This window comes from Bufo gargarizans, chromosome 4 (assembly GCF_014858855.1).
Source record: "Bufo gargarizans isolate SCDJY-AF-19 chromosome 4, ASM1485885v1, whole genome shotgun sequence".
Taxonomy (NCBI): Eukaryota; Metazoa; Chordata; class Amphibia; order Anura; family Bufonidae; genus Bufo; species Bufo gargarizans.
The window spans coordinates 348,634,343-348,655,735 of NC_058083.1; the positions used below are offsets into that span (position 1 = coordinate 348,634,343).

The 21,393-nt window shown below is 44.1% G+C and overlaps 1 protein-coding gene across 1 annotated transcript in view; it reads left to right on the forward strand.

The window, feature by feature from the left end:
- The window catches only part of QPCT (glutaminyl-peptide cyclotransferase), a 341,372-nt gene that overhangs the window by 35,621 nt on the left and 284,358 nt on the right, over positions 1-21,393 (forward strand). Inside the window, exon 2 of the mRNA XM_044292305.1 lies at positions 4,774-4,920. Within this exon, the coding sequence (XP_044148240.1) occupies positions 4,774-4,920 (147 nt within the window). The remainder of the gene's footprint in view (positions 1-4,773; positions 4,921-21,393) is intronic.

Genomic DNA, 21,393 nt, shown 5'->3' on the forward strand with positions numbered 1-21,393 from the left:
TACCCTACCCAAGGTAATCGCCAAAAAAATTAAAATTTATGGCTCTCAGACATGGTTTTTTTTTGCTTTAGAAATGAAATCATTGTGTAAAACTTACATAAATTAAAAAAAAGTATACATATTAGGTATCGCAGTGACCGTGACAACCTGGTCTATAAAAATATCACATGATCTAACCTGTCAGTCGAATGTTGTAAATAACAAAAAATAAAAACTGTGCCAAAACAGCTATTTCTTGTTACCTTGCCTCACAAAAAGTGTAATATAGAGCAACCAAAAATCATATGTACCCTAAACTAGTACCAACAATACTGCCACCCTATCCCGTAGTTTCTAAAATGGGGTCACTTTTTGGCAGTTTCTACTCTAGGGGTGCATCAAGGGGCCTTCAAATCGGACATGGTGTAAAAAAAAAAAACTGTCTAGCAAAACCTGCCTTCCAAAAACCGTATGGCATTCCTTTCCTTCTGTGCCCTGCCGTGTGCCCATACAGCGGTTTACAACCACATATGGGGTGTTTCTGTAAACTACAGAATCAGGGCCATAAATATTGTGTTTGGTTTGGCTGTTAACCCTTGCTTTGTAACTGGAAAAAAATTATTAAAATGGAAAATCTGCCAAAAAAGCGAAATTTTGAAATTGTATCTCTATTTTCCATAAATTCTTATTGAACACCTAAAGGGTTAACAATGTTTGTAAAATCAGTTTTAAATACCTTGAGGGGTGTAGTTTCTTAGATGGGGTCACTTTTATGGAGTTTCTACTCTAGGGATGCATCAGGGGGGGCTTTAAATGGGACATGGTGTCAAATAAAACAGTCCAGCAAAACCTGCCTTCCAAAAACCGTATGGCATTCCTTTCCTTCTGCGCCCTACCGTGTGCCTGTACAGTGGTTTGCGACCACATATGGGGTGCTTCTGTAAACTACTTTAGGTGTTCCACCCATTCTTGTGGAACACCTGAAGGGTTAACAAAGTTTGTAAAATCAGTTTTGAATACCTTCAGGGATGTAGTTTATAGAATGGGGTCATTTTTGGGTCTTTTCTATTATGTAAGCCTCGCAAAGTGACTTTAGACTTGAACTGGTCCCTAAAAATTGGGTTTTTTGAAAATTTCAGTCTCAGAATGGCCCGGATAAGTCAAAGCGTTTTAAAGTTATCAGCACTTAAAGTGACACTGGTCAGATTTGCAAAAAATTGCCAAGTCCTTAAGGTGAAATAGTGCTGAGTCCTTAAGGGGTTAAGCAGACTGTGATTGTCTATTGTTGTCACTTTGATGAAGATCAAATCACATTTTATGACCAATTTGTGCAGAAATCCATATCATTCCAAAGGGTTCACATACTTTTTCTTGCTACTGTATATATATATATATATATATATATATGTGTGTGTGTGTGTGTGTGTGTAATATATATACACTCACCTAAAGAACTATTAGGAACACCATACTAATACGGTGTTTGACCCCCTTTTGCCTTCAGAACTGCCTTAATTCTATGTGGCATTGATTCAACAAGGTGCTGATAGCATTCTTTAGAAATGTTGGCCCATATTGATAGGATAGCATCTTGCAGTTGATGGAGATTTGAGGGATGCACATCCAGGGCACAAAGCTCCCGTTCCACCACATTCCAAAGATGCTCTATTGGGTTGAGATCTGGTGACTGTGGGGGCCATTTTAGTACAGTGAACTCATTGTCATGTTCAAGAAACCAATTTGAAATGATTCGAGCTTTGTGACATGGTGCATTATCCTGCTGGAAGTAGCCATCAGAGGATGGGTACATGGTGGTCATGAAAGGAATGGACATGGTCAGAAACAATGCTCAGGTAGCCCATGGCATTTAAACGATGGCCAATTGGCACTAAGGGGCCTAAAGTGTGCCCAGAAAACATCCCCCACACCATTACACCACCACCACCAGCCTGCACAGTGGTAACAAGGCATGATGGATACATGTTCTCATTCTGTTTCATCAGAAATCGAGACTCATCAGACCAGGCAACATTTTTCCAGTCTTCAACAGTCCAATTTTGGTGAGCTTGTGAAAATTGTAGCCTCTTTTTCCTATTTGTAGTGGAGATGAGTGGTACCCGGTGGGGTCTTCTGCTGTTGTAGCCCACCTTTCTTTACCATTCTGACATTCAGTTTGGAGTTCAGGAGATTGTCTTGACCAGGACCACAACCCTACATGCATTGAAGCAACTGCCATGTGATTGGTTGACTAGATAATCGCATTAATGAGAAATAGAACAGGTGTTCCTAATAATTCTTTAGGTGAGTGTATATATACAGTACAGACCAAAAGTTTGGACACACCTTCTCATTCAAAGAGTTTTCTTTATTTTCATGACTATGAAAATTGTAGATTCACACTGAAGGCATCAAAACTATGAATTATCACATGTGGAATTATATACATAACAAAAAAGTGTGAAACAACTGAAAATATGTCATATTCTAGGTTCTTCAAAGTAGCCACCTTTTGCTTTGATTACTGCTTTGCACACTCTTGGTATTCTCTTGATGAGCTTCAAGAGGTAGTCACCTGAAATGGTCTTCCAACAGTCTTGAAGGAGTTCCCAGAGATGCTTAGCACTTGTTGGCCCTTTTGCCTTCACTCTGCGGTCCAGCTCACCCCAAACCATCTCGATTGGGTTCAGGTCCGGTGACTGTGGAGGCCAGGTCATCTGGCGCAGCACCCCATCACTCTCCTTCATGGTCAATTAGCCCTTACACAGCCTGGAGGTGTGTTTGGGGTCATTGTCCTGTTGAAAAATAAATGATGGTCCAACTAAACGGAAACCGGATGGAATAGCATGCCGCTGCAAGATGCTGTGGTAGCCATGCTGGTTCAGTATGCCTTAAATTTTGAATAAATCCCCAACAGTGTCACCAGCAAAGCACCCCCACACCATCACACCTCCTCCTCCATGCTTCACGGTGGGAACCAGGCATGTAGAGTCCATCCTTTTCTGCGTCGCACAAAGACCTGGTGGTTGGAACCAAAGATCTCAAATTTGGACTCATCAGACCAAAGCACAGATTTCCACTGGTCTAATGTCCATTCCTTGTTTTCTTTAGCCCAAACAAGTCTCTTCTGCTTGTTGCCTGTCCTTAGCAGTGGTTTCCTAGCAGATATTCTACCATGAAGGCCTGATTCACACAGTCTCCTCTTAACAGTTGTTCTAGGGATGTGTCTGCTGCTAGAACTCTGTGTGGCATTGACCTGGTCTCAAATCTGAGCTGCTGTTAACCTGCGATTTCTGAGGCTGGGGACTCGGATAAACTTATCCTCCGCAGCAGAGGTGACTCTTGGTCTTCCTTTCCTTGGGCGGTCCGCATGTGAGCCAGTTTCTTTGTAGCGCTTGATAGTTTTTGTGACTGCACTTGGGGACACTTTCAAAGTTTTCCCAATTTTTCGGACTGACTGACCTTCATTTCTTAAAGTAATGATGGCCACTCGTTTTTCTTTACTTAGCTGCTTTTTTCTTGCCATAATACAAATTCTAATATTCTGTTCAGTAGGACTATCAGCTGTGTATCTACCTGACTTCTCCACAACACAATTGATGGTCCCAACCCCATTTATAAGTCAAGAAATCCCACTTATTAAACCTGACAGGGCACACCTGTGAAGTGAAAACCATTTCAGGTGACTACCTCTTGAAGCTCATCAAGAGAATGCCAAGAGTGTGCAAAGCAGTAATCAAAGCAAAAGGTGGCTACTTTGAAGAACCTAGAATATGACATATTTTCAGTTGTTTCACACTTTATTGTTATGTATATAATTCCACATGTGTTAATTCATAGTTTTGATGCCTTCAGTGTGAATCTACAATTTTAATAGTCATGAAAATAAAGAAAACTCTTTGAATGAGAAGGTGTGTCTAAACTTTTGGTCTGTACTGTATATATATGTACATATGCGTTTATATACAGTACATGGAAGACCTGGGGGGCATTTCAGGCGCCCAGTGACCATGGCAACCATCAACTCCAGTGGTGATGGCACAGTAGGCCAGTGTGGACACTGGAAGTTGCCAGATAGTTCAGTGTAGCTGCTGTTGCAATAGTAATTTGGAGTGGCTATTCAAACGTTCTACGTTTGTGAGACAACCCCTTTAAGACTAGAATTGTTAGGAAAAACCTCAGTGTGTCTTTTTGAGGGAGTTGCAGGTATGGAACGGACTTATAGCAGGGTATTGGTGCCATCTTTTGGGTACATATACCAGGGATCTGTAATGTGAATTTATACATAATCCCTAATTGATCAATGTATTAGATTATTTTTTTTTGGGGGGGGTAGAATGGATGTGTGTGTTTTTTTGTTGTTGTCATGTTTACTTGATCAAAAGGAAATTAAATAGTCCTTTCATCACAGTAAAATCACTAGGAATATGTTAATTGAACTGTATACTGCATGGTACAGCACGGAGGCTCAGTGGTTAGTACTAGTGCCTTGCAGCGCTGGGGTTCTGGGTTTGAATCCAACCAGGGACAACATCTGCATGGAGTTTGTATGTTTCTCCCTGTGTTTGTGTGGGTTACCTCCCACATTCTAAAGACATACTGATAGGGGAGTTAGGGGCACATTCTTGTGCCTCTACATAACTTAGGCATATCCATCAGCAGTGCACAGGGATTAATACTGGTGTGGTGTCAATCAGTCTTAATAAATGTTCCCCTATGAGCAGATATTAAGGGCAAAAGTCTTGATTTATGTGATTCAATTTAATGTATATAACCATAATTATTTCTTCTCTACAGAATTCACATCGCCCACTGGTTTTGCGCACAGCTGATGTGCGGCGTGTTCTGTCCCAAACAGACATTTCTCAAATGTGGAAAAATGCTTTAAAGCCTATGCTCATTGAAAGGTTTTCTGGATCTCCAGGAAATTTTGCTGTGCGGCAAGTGAGTAATGCTCTACAACAATGTATTTAATCATGTAAACAAGCCTATGTAAATACATTAGAAAAGGCCATACCCAGAACATACTACGGTACATTTAAAAAAGACCTTGCACCCAAAAAAACATAAAAAAATAAATTAAATCAAAAATCACAAAAAAACATGTTTGTAGTATGTTATAATTTCCTATTGGCTTTTAGTAAATGTCTGGCTGTGGAGTTTTTCCCCTTAAAAAAAGCTGTAAAAATATTTCAAAAACACACTATATGTGGTCTCACACACACAATTTCTGGGAAAATGACACAGTTTTGAGCCAAAGCTAAACTATATGTGGATTTAAAAAGAATGGAAAATATAAAGGAAGGATGTATACTTCTGTTTCCTGTTGGATACACTTCTGATTTGGTTTATCTTTAGCCCTTAGGATACCGTTTTTTCATTTTTGTGTTTTTATTTTTCTTCTCTATCTTCTTCCTTGAGCCATAACTTTTTTATATTTCCATTCACATAGCTTTATGAGGGCTTATTTTTTGTGGGACAAGTTGTACTTTCTAATGCCACCATTAATTATGGCATATAATGTTGTGGGAAGCGGTAAAAAAATTCCAAATGGGGTGGGATTGGAAAACAAAACGCAATTCCTCCACCGTTTTACAAATCTTCCGTTTGCATAACTTACCCACACCCTTCATTCTCTGGGTCAGTATGATTATAACGATACCCCATATGTATAGGTATTTTATGTTTAACCCCTTACATGTACGGCGCTGGTGGACGTGACTTAAGGACCAGCGCCATAGATGTACGGCGGGCTGATCTGGTGGGTTCAGGTGCTGCATCCGCCCGATTAGCGGCAGGGGTCCAGTAGTCACTGACAGCTGGACCCCTGCTACATATGCCTGCGTCGGTGACTGAATTTATTTTATTAAAATGGAAAATCTGCCCAAAAATTTGAAATTCTGAAATTTCATCTGCATTTTCCTTTAATTCTTGTGGAACACCTAACGGGTTAACAAAGTTTGTAAAATCAGTTTTGAATACCTTGAGGGGTGTAGTTTCTATAATGGGGGGATTTTTCGGTGGTTTGCCTGCATCGGTGACTGGAAAAAATGGATTAAAATGAAAAATTTGCCAAACAAAGTGAAATTCTGAAATTTCATCTACATTTTCCTTTAATTCTTGTGGAACACCTAACGGCTTAACAAAGTTTGTAAAATCAGTTTTGAATACCTTGAGGGGTGTAGTTTCTATAATGTAAGCCTCACAAAGTGACTTCAGACCTGAACTGGTCTTTAAATATTCAAGATTTGCTTCTAAACTTCTAAGCCTTCTAACGTCCTTAAAAAATAAAATGGCATTCACAAAAAGATCCAAACATAAAGTATACATATGGGAAATGTAAAGTAATAACTATTACATGAGGTATCACTATCTGTTTTAAAAGCAGAGAAATAGAAATTTGGAAAGTTGTGAATTTTAACAATTTTTAAGTAAATTTGGTATTTCTTTACTGTATTGTTAATGTCAGTGCCACATTTACATTGACCAGCAGGCTGTGTCGAAGGGGCGCAGCCTGCTGGAAAACTCTAGAGGCAGGCGTACAGTAGGTCTTGGCCTGCCTTTACTGACATCGGCAGCCCCAATCTGATTTGCGGGGTTCTAATGGGATACAGAAGGAGTCCGTTCTCTCTGTATCCACTTACATCAGCGTGGCTCTCTATGCTTCACAGGAGACCCTTGCATTACATAGACTTTACCACGATAAAAAGGCATCGCCAAGCATGTGGCCCCTTAGTGACTGCTGTAAAAAGGCGTATGGATGGTTACTAAGGGGTTAAGCATTGTACAATGCCTTGTAGGGCTAATGCCTAATTCACACATCAGTGTTCGGTCAGCGTTTTCCATCAGTGAAAGATCTGCAGTTGTTCTGTATTTGGCCTGTTATCCTGTAAGTTGATCCAGAGGAAGACAAATTAAAAAAACTGTGAGGTAGAAGCCAATTTTCCCCATTTAAGGGGGAAAAATTCCTTCCCGACGCCAATCAGGTAATCAGAATAACTCCCTGGATCAGCGACCCATCTCTAGTAGCTATATCCTGTAATATTATTACACTCCAGAAATACATCCAGGCCCCTCTTGAACTCTTTTAGGCCTCTTTCAGACGGGCGTTGCAGGAAAAGGTACGGGTGCGTTGGCGGGAACATGCACGATTTTTCCGCATTGTAATGCATTTTTCCCGCACATGTTCACAGAAGTTCAGGCTTGGGATCGGGGTTGTGTAGATTGTATTATTTTCCCTTATAAAATGGTTATAAGGGAAAATAATAGCATTCTGAATACAGAATGCTTAGTACAATAACGCTGGAGGGGTTAAAAAAAATAAAAAATAATTTAACTCACCTTAATCCACTTGCTCGCGCAGCCCGGCATCTCTTCTGTCTGTCTTCTGTGCTGTGTGCAGGAAAAGGACCTGTGGTGATGTCACTCCGGTCATCACATGGTCCATCACATGATCTTTTACCATGGTGATGGATCATGTGATGACCAGAGTGATGTCACCACAGGTCCTTTTCCTGCACACAGCACAGAAGACAGACAGAAGAGATGCCGGGCTGCGCGAGCAAGTGGATTAAGGTAAGTTAAATTTAATTTTTATTTTTTTAACCCCTCCAGCGCTATTGTACTATGCATTCTGTATTCAGAATGCTATTATTTTCCCTTATAACCATGTTATAAGGGAAAATAATAATGATCGGGTCTCCATCCCGATCGTCTCCTAGCAACCATGCGTGAAAATCGCACCGCATCCGCACTTGCTTGCGGATGTTTGCGATTTTCACACAGCCCCATTCACTTCTATGGGGCCTGCATTGCGTGGAAAACGCACAATATAGAGCATGCTGCGATCTTCACGCAACGCACAAGTGATGCGTGAAAATCACCGCTCATGTGCACAGCCCCATAGAAATGAGTAAGTCCGGATTCAGTGCGGGTGCAATGTATTCACTTCACGCATTGCACCCGCGCGGAAATCTCGCCCGTGTGAAAGGGGCTTTAGTGAACTCACCATCACCACCTCCTCAGGCAGGTCAGAAGAAGCGTAAAATAAATGGTGATGTAAACAAGGCCAAACAGGGACACTAGTGGCCCCGTCACAGAGTGGTGAGGGTGGCAACAGCTAGAAGAGTCAACATAGTGGCCCAGTCACAGAGTGGGGAGGTGGGGGGCAACAACAGTGGCAGTAACAGCACAAGATTATGGCAGTAGGAGAAGATGGCAGCAGAGGCAGCAGGTGTGTGGCATCAGCGGGTTACAACATAAAAATAGTGGCTGAAGCACATGGCCAGAAGTAATGGGCCATTTTTCACAATATTCTAGTGTGGCAGCTCACTGCAGTCAGAACATTACTGCCAGAATGATCTAGTCTGATGCTTTTGGCACCGGTGTGTGGAAATCCTGACTGATCCATGCCTGATTCCTCTTTATAAAGGTTAATCTCTCTACATTTTGTGTTGAAAGGCGAGTTCTGTTTGGGATAACCATGCCCCTGCCGCACTAAACACCCGCTCTGATTCCACACCATTGGCCGTGCAGGAAAGCTTGTCCAGGGCAAACTCGGCCAGAATTCAAGTTTGACTGCCCAGATGTCCAGGGGATCTTAGATCTGGGGTGACAAGTTGCAGTCCAAGTATGCCACTACCTGCTGGTTCAGGTTGTCCTTCATTTCCTACTGCGGCTGGGTGGTTTCTTCAGTAGGCGGGTGACGAAAAGTGCTCATTCGAGACTCAAGACTTAAGTTGCTGCTGATGGAGATAGTGCTGCTCCTGGTTCCAATTCCCCTCCTCCTTCCAGCAGTCATGTCATTGGAGCGTGAGCACAAAGGATCCTCCCGGTCAGAACTACGTGAGGATGGGCGACCATGGTTCCGATCTTCAGCTAGCGAGGAGACAGCCAGAATTTCATTACTTGGTTGATGATGCGGAGCATTTCCTCCTCGGTGTGACTCAATTCGCCCAAGTTGTGTGACAGTGCCGTGCCTTGCATAGGTGGTATACTGGAGGACGACTCCGAACTGTGCCGACAGTGGAGGCTGAGAACAAGGTTGAGGATGAGGAGGCAGAGGAGGACATTGGCACCAGAATAACAGAATGAGACTGTGGAGGCAGCATTGCCATCACCTGGCCAAGTTGCTGGTGTGCCTGGTCAAGAACCACATTTACTCAATGGGCCATAAAGGGCATATAGTATATTGTCCTTGACCATAGTTACTGCTCCATATGTCGGTGCTGCCATGAACAGTACCATACACCGACAGACTCAAGGACTGGCCCACCTTCTGCTGTAAGTACTTTCTCTGAAATGTGCAGTCAACAACATGGAAAGGTAGGGACTGTAGTATCAGCAACTTGGCCAGGAACACATTCAACTTCTCCACTTTTGGATGAGTGCATGCATACTGTAGTCTTTTTGCAATCGCCTCGGTGATCAATTGCTGGCGAAACGCGTGACGATGATGGAGAGCATCAGAACCAGTGGACGATGGGAAGGAAACACAGCTACCTTCTGCTGAGGTGAGCCTTGACTGCTGGAGAAGGGATGCATGCTGTTGGGAGATGCATCAGGCTGTACCACTACATTAGCACCACGGTTTTCCCAGGCCACTTTATGTGTTGATGCAGGGCCGTTGTGTCAACATTGAAACCCTTATCGGCTTCATCTTCTGCCCACAGATCCTACATACGGCCACGCTGACTTCCTTCGGTGACTTGATGAAAAATTACCACACCGGTGAGTATGACTTTCTGCCCCCACCACTGCGCGTCGTTGACTGCCTGCCGTTGCCTCTATAAAGGCGTGCATGGCTCGTTTTTTCTGGTTAGGGAGGCTCCTCAGTAGCAGGCTGTCTATCTCAAGGAACATTTGGCTCCTGATCTCACACTGCTGCTACCCTACTAGCTCACAGGCACGCTTGCACCCTGCTCGCTCAGCTGCACACTGCCACCCTGCCACTGTCTCACGGGCAAGCTTCTGCCTTTACCCTATGATGATGATGATGAAGCCTCCTCTGCACCCGGCTCCCATGTGCAATCGGCTACATCTTCACTACTGTGTGCTTGTCACTTATGTCACCCTCACCAGTATCATGGCAATGTCCCTGACTACTCGCAACACCTGCTCCCACATGACATCATTGCTACTTGCACGCCTACAGGAGAAAGCAGTGGACCTCTCCTACAAATCTGGGCTGGGTAGTAGCTGCTGATTGTCCTCAATAATATATTCCTCGCTGAAAACCGGAGCAGAGTCAGCTGAATATATAACTTACCTGGCAGAAGGAGCAGCAAAAGAAAGAGGCAGATTCAGGACAGATGAGGGCACAGAGCTTGTTCCTGGGTCATGCTGTGAGGTTTGTTTTCAGAGGAATCCACAAACTCCTGGCTGTGGTTGTCTGATGTCAGTTCAGATGATGTTGAAGACTGGGTCAACAATTCCAGGACAGTGGGATTGGTTGTCAAAACACTACCTTTGGATGATAGTGGCAACTGTGGCCTGTTGCTGTGGCTGCTGCTACAGCCCACCCCCCTTCTTCTGCTGCTACTTCTGCTCACATTTTTGCCACTGCCCCTACCTAAGACAATCACCCATAAAATAAAAAAAATATGGTTCTCAGACTATGGAGACACTAAAACATATATTTTTTTTGTTTCAAAATTGATATTATTGTGTAAAACCTAAATAAAAAAGTATACATATTAGATATTGCCCCATCCGTAACAACCTGCTCTATAAAAATATCACATGACCTAACCCCTCAGGTGGATACCGTAAGAAAAAAAAATGGTGTAAAAAAAGCAATTTTTTGTCACCTCTACATCACAAAAAGTGTAATAACAAGCGATCAAAAAGTCATACACACCCCAAAATAGTGCCAATCAAACCGTCATCTCATCCCGCAAAAATCATACCCTACACAAGATAATCGCCAAAAAAAATGAAGAAACTATGGCTCTGAGAGTATGGAGACACTAAAACATGATTTCTTTTGTTTAAAAAATGGAGACACTAAAACATGATTTTTTTGTTTAAAAAATGAAATCATTGTGTAAAACTTAAATAAAAAAGTATACATATTAGGTATTGCCTCGTCTGTAATAACTTGCTCTATAAAAATATCACATGACCTAACCCCTCAGGTGAATATCGTAAAAAGAAAAAAAAAAAAAAAGAACGGTGTAAAAAAAGCCATTTTGTGGCACCTTACATTACAAAAAGTGTAATAGAAAGCGATCAAAAAGTCACACGCACCCCAAAATAGTGCCAATTAAACTGTTATCTCATCCCACAAAAATCATACTCTACCCAAGATAATCATATTTAGCATGGCTGGATCTTAACAAGGTTCGAAGTTGAGCTTCAACATGCAACAAGAAGAAATGGGAGTGAGACAAAACATTTTTTGAGCATTCAATTTAAAGAGGACCTTTCACTATTTTAAAAACTAAAAACTAACTATATCAGTGGGCAGAGCGGCACCCAGGGGTCCCCCTGCACTTACTAGTATGTCTGGGCGCCGCTCCGTCCGCCCGGTGTAGGCTCCGATGTCTGCAGCTCCTTCTTTTGTACTGGGCGGAATTTTTGTACCTGGGAGTCCCAGGCTATGAGCTGTGCGCTGCGATTGGCCAGCGCTGCAGCAAGGGACAACCCTAATACAAAAACTCCGCCCAGTACAAAAGAAGGAGCTGCAGACATCAGAGCCTATACTGGGCGAACGGAGCGGCGCCCAGACATACTAGTAAGTGCAGGGGGACCCCTGGGCGCCGCTCTGCCCACTGATATAGTTAGTTTTTAGTTTTTAAAATAGTGAAAGGTCCTCTTTAATGAAAACAACGGATAAATTGAAACAGGCTGTTTTTCAGCTGATCAAAATTTTAAGACCACATGCCTTTAAAAGGCCAAATCTGTGCAAAGATGTGGATTCATTGTCATTTTCTGTCAGGTAGTCACATGTTGTGATGGCAAAGGCAAAAAAACTCTCCCTTTTTGAACGTGGTCGGGTTGTTGAACTGCATAAGCAGAGTCTCTCACAGCGCGCCATCGCTGCTGAGGTGGGATGCAGTAAGACAGTCATTTGGAATTTCTTAAATGATCCTGAGGGTTATGGAACAAAAAAGTCAAGTGGAAGACCCCAAATAATTTCATCAGCACTGAGCCGGAGGATCCAATTGGCTGTCCGTCAAGACACTGGACGTTCCTCGACCCAAATTAAGGCCCTTAATGGTGCTGCTTGCAGCCCCATTGTGACGGTATGCGAGGTGAGGTGGTGGATGATAGGTATGTTTCACCTCGCATGCGCTCTGTTGTCAGGGACTGAACCGGAATCTGGACCGGGTATTTCCAGCCTCTGTGGCAGGCTTGGTTCCGGTCCAGAGATTATGGTCCACTGGAGTTCACCTCCAGGTGGACTTTAAATAAACAGGAAGAGAGCACAACAGGTCTCTCATGTGCTGAGTCTCAGGACTGTAACCTGTGTTGCTGAAGAGAGAGCTATGTTTTGATGCGAGAAAAACAAAAGATTTGTGTTGTGGACGTTGGGGAGCAGCCCCACACCATATAGTCAGGACACGACTGTATAGCTTAGTGCCAGACGGCAAGGATTTACTTTATGTTTTGTTTGTTTTCTGCTGTGCAAACCTTTGTGCCTAAATTAACCTGGCAACCAGACAGATTTTCAAGGAAACTGCCTGCTTACAGACTGTCTGTTGAGAAAAAGGTGATCCCCACGAGCTAATCTCCCACACGTGGTGGACTCAGCGGGCATATTTTGAAAATGGAGGAAATGTTAAAGGCCCTGCTACAGGCCAATGCCGCTCAGCGGGAATCCAACCGCCAAGTCGCAGAGGCCGCTGCAGCACAACAGGCGGCCCAACAGGAGATGAACCGGCAGTTCGCAGAGGCTCTTGTTCGCACCTCCTACGCCAGGGGAACCAGAATTGGTACGTGCTTCCTACCACCTGCAGAAGATGACACCTACTGATGATGTTGAGGCCTACCTTGCGACTTTTGAGAGAGTTGCTGTCCGCGAGGAGTGGCCAAAAGAACAGTGCGCGGGTCTAGCGGCCCCGTTCTTGACCGGGGAACCTCAAAAGGCGTACTTTGATCTTGAACCGGATAAGGCCCAGGACTATGAGACACTGAAGACGGAGATACTTGCACGCTTGGGTGTCACCATGGCAGTCCGAGTCCAGCGTGTGCATCAGTGGAGTTACTCCAGCGGCAAGCCACCCCGTTCTCAAATGTTTAACCTGATCCATCTCACCAGGAAGTGGTTGCAGCCAGAGACCTTGACCGGCCCTCAGATCGTGGAGCGGGTAGTAATGGACCGGTACCTGCGTGCGCTCCCTGCGACACTGAAGAAGTGGGTCGGACAGGGGGACCCCAACATTGCAACCCAGTTGGTGGACCTAGTGGAGAGGTACCTTGCTTCTGAGGACTTGCTGAATCTGTCTATGCCCCACCGTGGAGCGTCTTGGGACACAAGATCACCCCCAGGATCTGGTAAGACTGTTCCAGGGTTCAAAAGCAGGGGTAATGTTAAGACTGATTTTGCAGCTAGGGAAAATGTTAAGATGGTGGATGGGGAACCGGTGGTCCCTAACTGGGCGGTGTCCTTCCCCTACATGGCCCTCAATAACAATTTACTGTATCAGGTGATAAAACGTGGACAAGACGAGGTCGAACAGCTACTGGTTCCCAAACCCTTCCGCAGGGTCGTACTAGACCTGGCACATAGTCACGTGATGGGGGGACATCTTGGCGTTAAAAAGACCAGGGAGAGAATCGCCCATAGATTTTTCTGGCCTGGGTTGCATGCAGATGTCAGGCAGTACTGTGGGTCGTGCCCCGAGTGCCTATTGTCAGCACCGGCACCCCATTTTCGCAGTCCCCTGGTCGCTCTACCAATAATTGAGGTCCCTTTTGAACGGATTGGCATGGACCTGGTGGGGCCAGTGGTGAAGTCTGCCCGGGGTCACCAGCATATTCTGGTAATCCTGGACTACTCGACACGCTACCCTGAGGCCATCCCCTTGCGTAACACCTCCGCTAAGACTATCGCCAGGGAGTTAGTCCAGGTGTTTAGTCGCGTCGGGATCCCAAAGGAGATCTTAACCAATCAAGGCACCCCATTTATGTCCAGGGTCACCAAGGAACTGTGTAAAGTATATAAAATTTCCCATCTCCGCACCTCTGTCTACCACCCCCAAACGGATGGACTTGTGGAGCGATTTAATAAAACGTTTAAAAGTATGTTGAAAAAGGTGGTTGACAGAGATGGGAAAAAATTGGGATTTTTTGCTACCATATCTCATGTTTGCCATAGCTTTTGTATGGTAGACATCCCAGGGGGCTGCTAGATGTCGCCAAAGAAACGTGGGAAGGAGAGGCCACCCCATATCGAAGAGTCATAGAGCATGTCTCCTTGATGCAGGATCGAATCGCAGCTGCCTTGCCCCTGGTTCGTGAACATATGGAGCGAGCCCAGGAGGCCCAGAGGAGGGTCTACAATCGGGGTGCCAAGGTCTGTACTTTCAGCCCCGGGGACCGAGTGTTGGTACTGGTTCCCACGGTTGAAAGCAAGTTCCTGGCTAAGTGGCAGGATCCCTTTGATGTGGTTGAAAAAGTAGGAGAGGTAAACTACAGGGTCTACCAACCCGGGAAACGGAAGCCACAACAGATTTATCTTGTAAATCTCTTAAAACCCTGGAAGGACAGAGAGACTTTGTTGGCCACGTCTCCGGCCGCAACAGTCCGGCGACCGGTGATCCCTTACGTCCCCATAACGGAGTCCTTATCTCTGGTGCAACAAAGTGACGTTAGGGCGTTTTTGTACAAAAATAGAGACTTTTTCTCCCCCTTACCCGGATGAACCAATGTGATTCAGCATGACATAGTGACAGAACCTGGGGTTCGCGTAAATGTAAAGCCATATAGAATACCGGAGGCCAGGCAGTCGCAAAGAAAATAAAAATGATGTTAGAGTTGGATGTGATAGAAGAGTCCCACAGTGATTGGTCAAGCCCCATAGTGCTGGTCCCAAAACCCTATGGCACTGTTAGGTTTTGTAACGACTTTAGGAAACTCAACAGTGTCTTCAAGTTCGATGCCTACCCGATGCCTCGGGTCAACGAACTCGTGGACGGGTTGGGACAAGCCCGCTACATAACGACCCTAGACCTGACGAAAGGCTACTGGCAGGTACCCCTAACTGAATCGGCCAAGGAGAAAACAGCCTTTTCCACTCCGGAAGGCTTATTTCAGTATAAACGGATGCCTTATTGTCTGCATGGAGCTCCTGCATCATTCCAAAGAATGATGGATAAAACTTTGAGCCCACATTGCCCGTATGCAGCTGCTTATTTGGACGATGTGTCATCCACAGCCCAGATTGGGAATCGCACCTGCTCCGGGTACAAGCAGTGGTAGATTCCCTTAAGAAAGCAGGTCTTATGGCCAACCCAAAAAAGTGTGCCATAGGCCTGGAGGAAGCCAAATACCTTGGCTACGTTATTGGCCGGGGACTGGTCAAGCCCCAGACCAATAAGGTTGAGGCAATTCAAAAATGGCCCCAACCGATAAACAAAAAACAAGTTCGGGCCTTTATTGGCATTACGGGGTATTATCTGCGGTTTATACCCGACTTTGCCACCATTGCCGCCCCTCTGACCGACCTGACAAAGGGCAGAGGGTCGGCCATGGTTAAATGGAATTCTGAAGCTGAGGAGGCCTTCCAGAAGTTAAAGTGGGCCCTTTGTGTACTACCGGTGTTGGTAACCCCGGACTTCTCAAAGGAGTTTCTGGTACAGACGGACGTCTCTGAGGTGGGCCTAGGGGCTGTCCTATTCCAAACCAGAGATGGTGAGGAGCACCCAGTGGTATACCTGAGCCGAAAGCTGAACAAGCATGAAAATAATTATGCCATTGTTGAGAAGGAGTGTCTGGCTATTAACCCTTTCAGGACCAAGCCATTTTTCACCTTAAGGACCAGGCTATTTTTTGCAAATCTGACCAGTGTCAGTTTATGTGTGAACAACTTTAAAACACTTTTACTTATCCAGGCCGTTCTGAGATTGTTTTTTCGTCCCATATTGTACTTCATGACACTGGTAAAATGAAGTCAAAAAAATATTTTTTTTTGCACAAAAAAATACCTAATTTCAAAGTTTCAGTTTCTCTACTCCTGTAATACATAGTAATACCCCCAAAAATTGTGATGACTTTACATTCCCCATATGTCTACTTCATGTTTGGATCATTTTGGGAATTACATTTTATTTTTTGGGGACGTTACAAGGCTTAGAAGTTTAGAAGCATTTTTTGGATAATTTCCAAAACCCATTTTTTAAGGACCAGTTCAGGTCTGAAGTCACTTTGTGAGGCTTACATAATTGAAACCACCCAAAAATGACTCCATTCTATAAATACCTCAAGGTATTCAAAACTGATTTTACAAACTTCGTTAACCCTTTAGGTGTTGCACAAGAGTTATTGGCAAATGGGGATGTAATTTGAGAATTTTATTTTTTTGCTTAATTTTCCATTTTAACCAATTTTTTTCACTAACAAAGCATGGGTTAACAGCCAAACAAGACTGTATCTTTATTGCCCTGACTCTTCCGTTTACAGAAACACCCCATGTGTGTCCGTAAAGTGGCGGGGTGTAGAGTGAAAGGTGCGCCGTATGGTTTTTGGAAGCCACATTTTGCTGGACTGTTTTTTTGACACCATGTCCCATTTGAAGTCCCCTGATGCACCCCTAGAGTAGAAACTCTATAAAAGTGACCCCATCTAAGAAACTACACCCCTCAAGGTATTCAAAACAGATTTTACAAACTTTGTTAACCCTTTAGGTGTTGCACAAGATTTAATGGAAAATAGAGATGAAATTTCAGAATTTCAATTTTTGGGCAAATTTTCCATTTTAATATTTTTTTTCAACTAACAAACCAAGGGTTAACAGCCAAACAAAACTCATTATTTATGGCCCTGATTCTGTAGTTTACAGAAACACCCCATATGTGGTCGCAAACTGCTGTACGGGCACACGGCAGGGCGCAGAAGGAAAGGGATGCATACGGTTTTTGGAAGGCAGATTTTGCTAAACAGTTTTTTTGGGCACTGTGTCCAATTTGAAGCCCCCCTGATGCACCCCTAGGTTAGAAACTCCAAAAGAGTGACCCCATTTTGGAAACTATGGGATAAGGTGGCAGTTTTGTTGGTACTATTTTAGGGTATATATGATTTTTGGTTGCTCTATATTACACTTTTTGTGAGGCAAAGTAACAAAAAATAGAAATTCTGATATTTCATCTCCATTTGCCACTAACTCTTGTGGAACACTTAAAGGGTTAACAAAGTTTGTAAAATCAGTTTTGAATACCTTGAGGGGTGTAGTTTCCAAAATGGGGTCACTTTTTGGAGTTTCTACTCTAGGGGTGCATCAGGGGGGGGCTTCAAATGGGACATGGTGTCAAAAATACCAGTCCAGCAAAAACTGCCTTCCAAAAACCATATGGCATTCCTTTCCTCCTGTGCCCTGCTGTGTGGCCATACAGCAGTTTACGACCAAATATGGGGCATTTATATAAACTACAGAATCAGGCCAATAAGTATTGAGTTTTATTTGGCTGTTAACCCTTGCTTTGTTACGGGAAAAAATTGACAAAAATGGAAAATTTCCCCAAAAATAGCTGTTTTGGCACTGTTTTTATTTTTTATTATTTGCAACGTTCATCTGACAGGTAAGATCATGTGCTATTGTTATAGAGCAGGTTCCTGCGGACGTGGCAATACCTAATATGTCTACCTTTTTTTTAATTTATCTAGGTTTTACACAATAATATTATTTTTGAAACAAAAAAAATCATGTTTTAGTGTCTATAGTCTGAGAGCCATAGTTTTTTCAGTTTTTAGGCGATTGTCTCAGGTTGGGTATCATTTTTGCGGGATGAGATGACGGTTAGATTGGTACTATTTTGGGGTGCATATGACTTTTTGATCGCTTGCTATTACACTTTTTGTGATGTAAGGTAACAAAAAAATAGCTTTTTTGACACAGTTTTTATAAAAAAAAATTTACAGTGTTCACCTGAGGGGTTAGGTCATGTGGTATTTTTATAGAGCAGGTTCTTACGGATGTGGCAATACCTAATATGTCTACCTTTTTTTAATTTATCTAGGTTTTACACAATAATATCATTTTTGAAACAAAATAAATCATGTTTTAGAGCCATCGTTTTTTCAGTTTGTAGGCGATTGTCTCATGTAGGGGCTCATTTTTTGCGGGATGAGGTGACGGTTTGATTGGCACTATTTTGGCGTACATGCGACTTTTTTGATCACTTTTATTATCTTTTTTTGGGATGTAAGGTGGACCAAATTTCTATTTTTTCATAGTTTTTATTTTTTTATTTTGATGGCGTTCACCGTGCGGGGAAAGTAACATGATTGTTTTATAGATCAGGTCGTTATGGACGCGGCGATACCTAACATGTGTAGTGTATTTTATTTTTTTAATTTTTATTCAGTGATAAATGTTTTTTTTTATCTTTTACTTTTTCCCTTTTTTTTTTACTTTTTTTTGACCCAGACCCACTTGGTTCTTGAAGATCCAGTGGGTCTGATGTCTGCATAATACAGTACAGTACAATATACTATACAGTACTGTACTGTATTTTACTTACAGTTTCCCTGAACAGATCTATGCCTTCAGCATAGATCTGTTCAGCAGCATGGACAGCAGGACGCCTGAGAAGGCATCCTGTTGCCATGGGAACCTTCCCCGTCTGTCACAACTGCGCAGACCGGGAAGGGTGAGGACTGGGGTGTCGGGGGGCTGTCTCCCTCTCCCATCGGGGGGCTGCAAAGGCACTGCATCAACGATGTCAGCCGTTTATACCAGGGTGCCAGCAATGTCCCTGGTATACCCACTAGAAACCAATGATTATTGAAGGGGAGGCGGGCGGGGGATCGCGATCCCGCCTGCCGCACCGCCCGCCTCCCGCACCGCCTGCACCGCCCGCAACCCTCCCCCTGCACCACCCGCCCACATAATACCATTCAGGGGTGCAGGGGGGGGGGGGTAAAAAAAACGTTATTTTGGAAATTTTAAAGTTTCTGATCCCCGCGGGCAGGGACCGCAGGGATCAGAAACTACATAAAGCGCTAAAAAAACGCAGGTCTGAATTGACCTGCGGTTTGAAGCGATCGACGATACGGGGGGGTCACAGGACCCTCCTCGGCATTGACCCTGGGTGCCTGGCTGTGTGTAACAGCCGGCACTCAGCGCTGTCACCATGTCTGCAGACATGGTGACAGTTTAATGCCATGACGTATACTCGTCATGGAGCACTAAGTAGCAGTGCTCCATGACGAGTATACACGTCATAGGTCGGGAAGGGGTTAAATGGGCCCTAGACTCGCTGAAATATTACTTATTGGGAAGGTCGTTTAAGCTTGTCACCGACCATGCACCCCTAAAGTGGATGTGTGACAACAGGGAAAAAAATAGCCGTGTGACAAGATGGTTTCTGGCCTTACAGCCCTTTAAGTTTTCAGTAGAGCATAGGCCGGGCAAGCTTCAAAACAATGCGGATGCCCTCTCCCGCATGCATTGTATGCTGGGGACAGTTGCTCAGCCGCGGGGGCTAGAGCAGAGGGGGGGGGGGGGGATATGTGACGGTATGCGAGGCGAGGTGGTGGATGATAGGTATGTTTCACCTTGCATGCGCTCTGTTGTCAGGGACTGAACCGGAATCCGGACCGGGTTTTTCCAGCCTCTGTGGCAGGCTTGGTTCCGGTCCAGAGATTATGGTCCACTGGAGTTCACCTCCAGGTGGACTTTAAATAAACAGGAAGAGAGCACAACAGGTCTCTCACGTGCTGAGTCTCAGGACTGTAACCTGTGTTGCTGAAGAGAGAGCTATGTTTTGATGCGAGAAAAACAAAAGGTTTGCTTTACCATTTGTGTTGTGGATGTTGGGGAGCAGCCCTACACCGTATAGCGCCAGACGGCAAGGATTTACTTTATGTTTTGTTTGTTTTCTGCTGTGCAAACCTTTGTGCCTAAATAAACCTGGCAACCAGCCAGATTTTCAAGGAAACTGCCTGCTTACAGACTGTCTGTTCAGAAAAAGGTGATCCCCACGAGCTAATCTCCCACACCCATAACCATCAGATGGCATCTGAGACTGAAGGGCTTCAAAAACAAAAAACACCTCGTCTCCTTGAACGCCACAGAACTGCTTGTTTGGACTTTGCAAGAGAGCACCAAACATGGGACATTCAAAGGTGGAAGAAAGTTTTATTCTCTGATGAGAATTTTTTTTACCTTGATGGTCCTGATGGTTTCCAACGTTACTGGCATGACAAGAAGATCCCACCTGAGATGTTTTCTATGCGCCACAGTGGAGGGGGCGCCATAATGGTCTGGAGTGCTTTTCCTTCAGTGGAACAATGGAGCTTCAGGAATTGCAGGGGCGTCAAACGGCCGCTGGCTATGTCCAGATGTTGCAGAGAGCATTCCTCTTGACTGAGGGCCCTCGTCTGTGTGGTAACGACTGGGTTTTTCAACAGGACAATGCTACAGTACACAATGCTCGCAGGACAAGAGACTTCTTCCAGGAGAATAACATCACTCTTTTGGCCAGCCTGCGTGTTCCCCTGATCTAAATCCGAATGAGAACCTTTGGGGGATGGATGGCAAGGGAAGTTTGCAAAAATTGACAACAGTTCCAGACAGTAGATGGCCTTAGTGCGGCCGTCTTTTCTACTTGGAGAATTGTTCCCACTCACCTCATGGAAACGCTTGCATCAAGCATGCCAAAATGAATTTTTGAAGTGATAAACAATAATGGCGGAGCTACTCATTACTGAGTTCTTGTTTGAAAGTTGGATTTCTGTTTTGGGGGGGGGGGGGGTTCGTTTTATTTTTTTAGGTGTGGTCCTAAACTTTTGATCAGCTGAAAAACAGCCTGTTTCAGTTTATTTGTTGTTTTCATTAAATTGAAAGCTCAAAAAATGTTTTGTCTCACTCCCATTTCTTCTTGTTACATGTTGAAACTCTACTTGGAACCTTGTTAAGATCCAGCCTTGCTAAATATGATTTTTTGCCATTTTTCAAGTGGTCTTAAACTTTTGATCAGGACTGTATTAGGTATCGCCGCGTCCGTGACAACCTGGTCTATACCACATGATCTAACCTGTCAGATGAATGTTGTAAATAACAAAAAATCTAAACGGTGCCAAAACAGCTATTTCTTGTTACCGTGCCTCACAAAAAGTGTAATATAGAGCAACCAAAAATCATATGTACTCTAAACTAGTACCAACAAAACTGCCACCGTATCCCGTAGTTTCTAAAATGGGGTCACTTTTTTAGAGTTTCTACTCTAGGGGTGCATCCCCCCTGATGTGGGGACA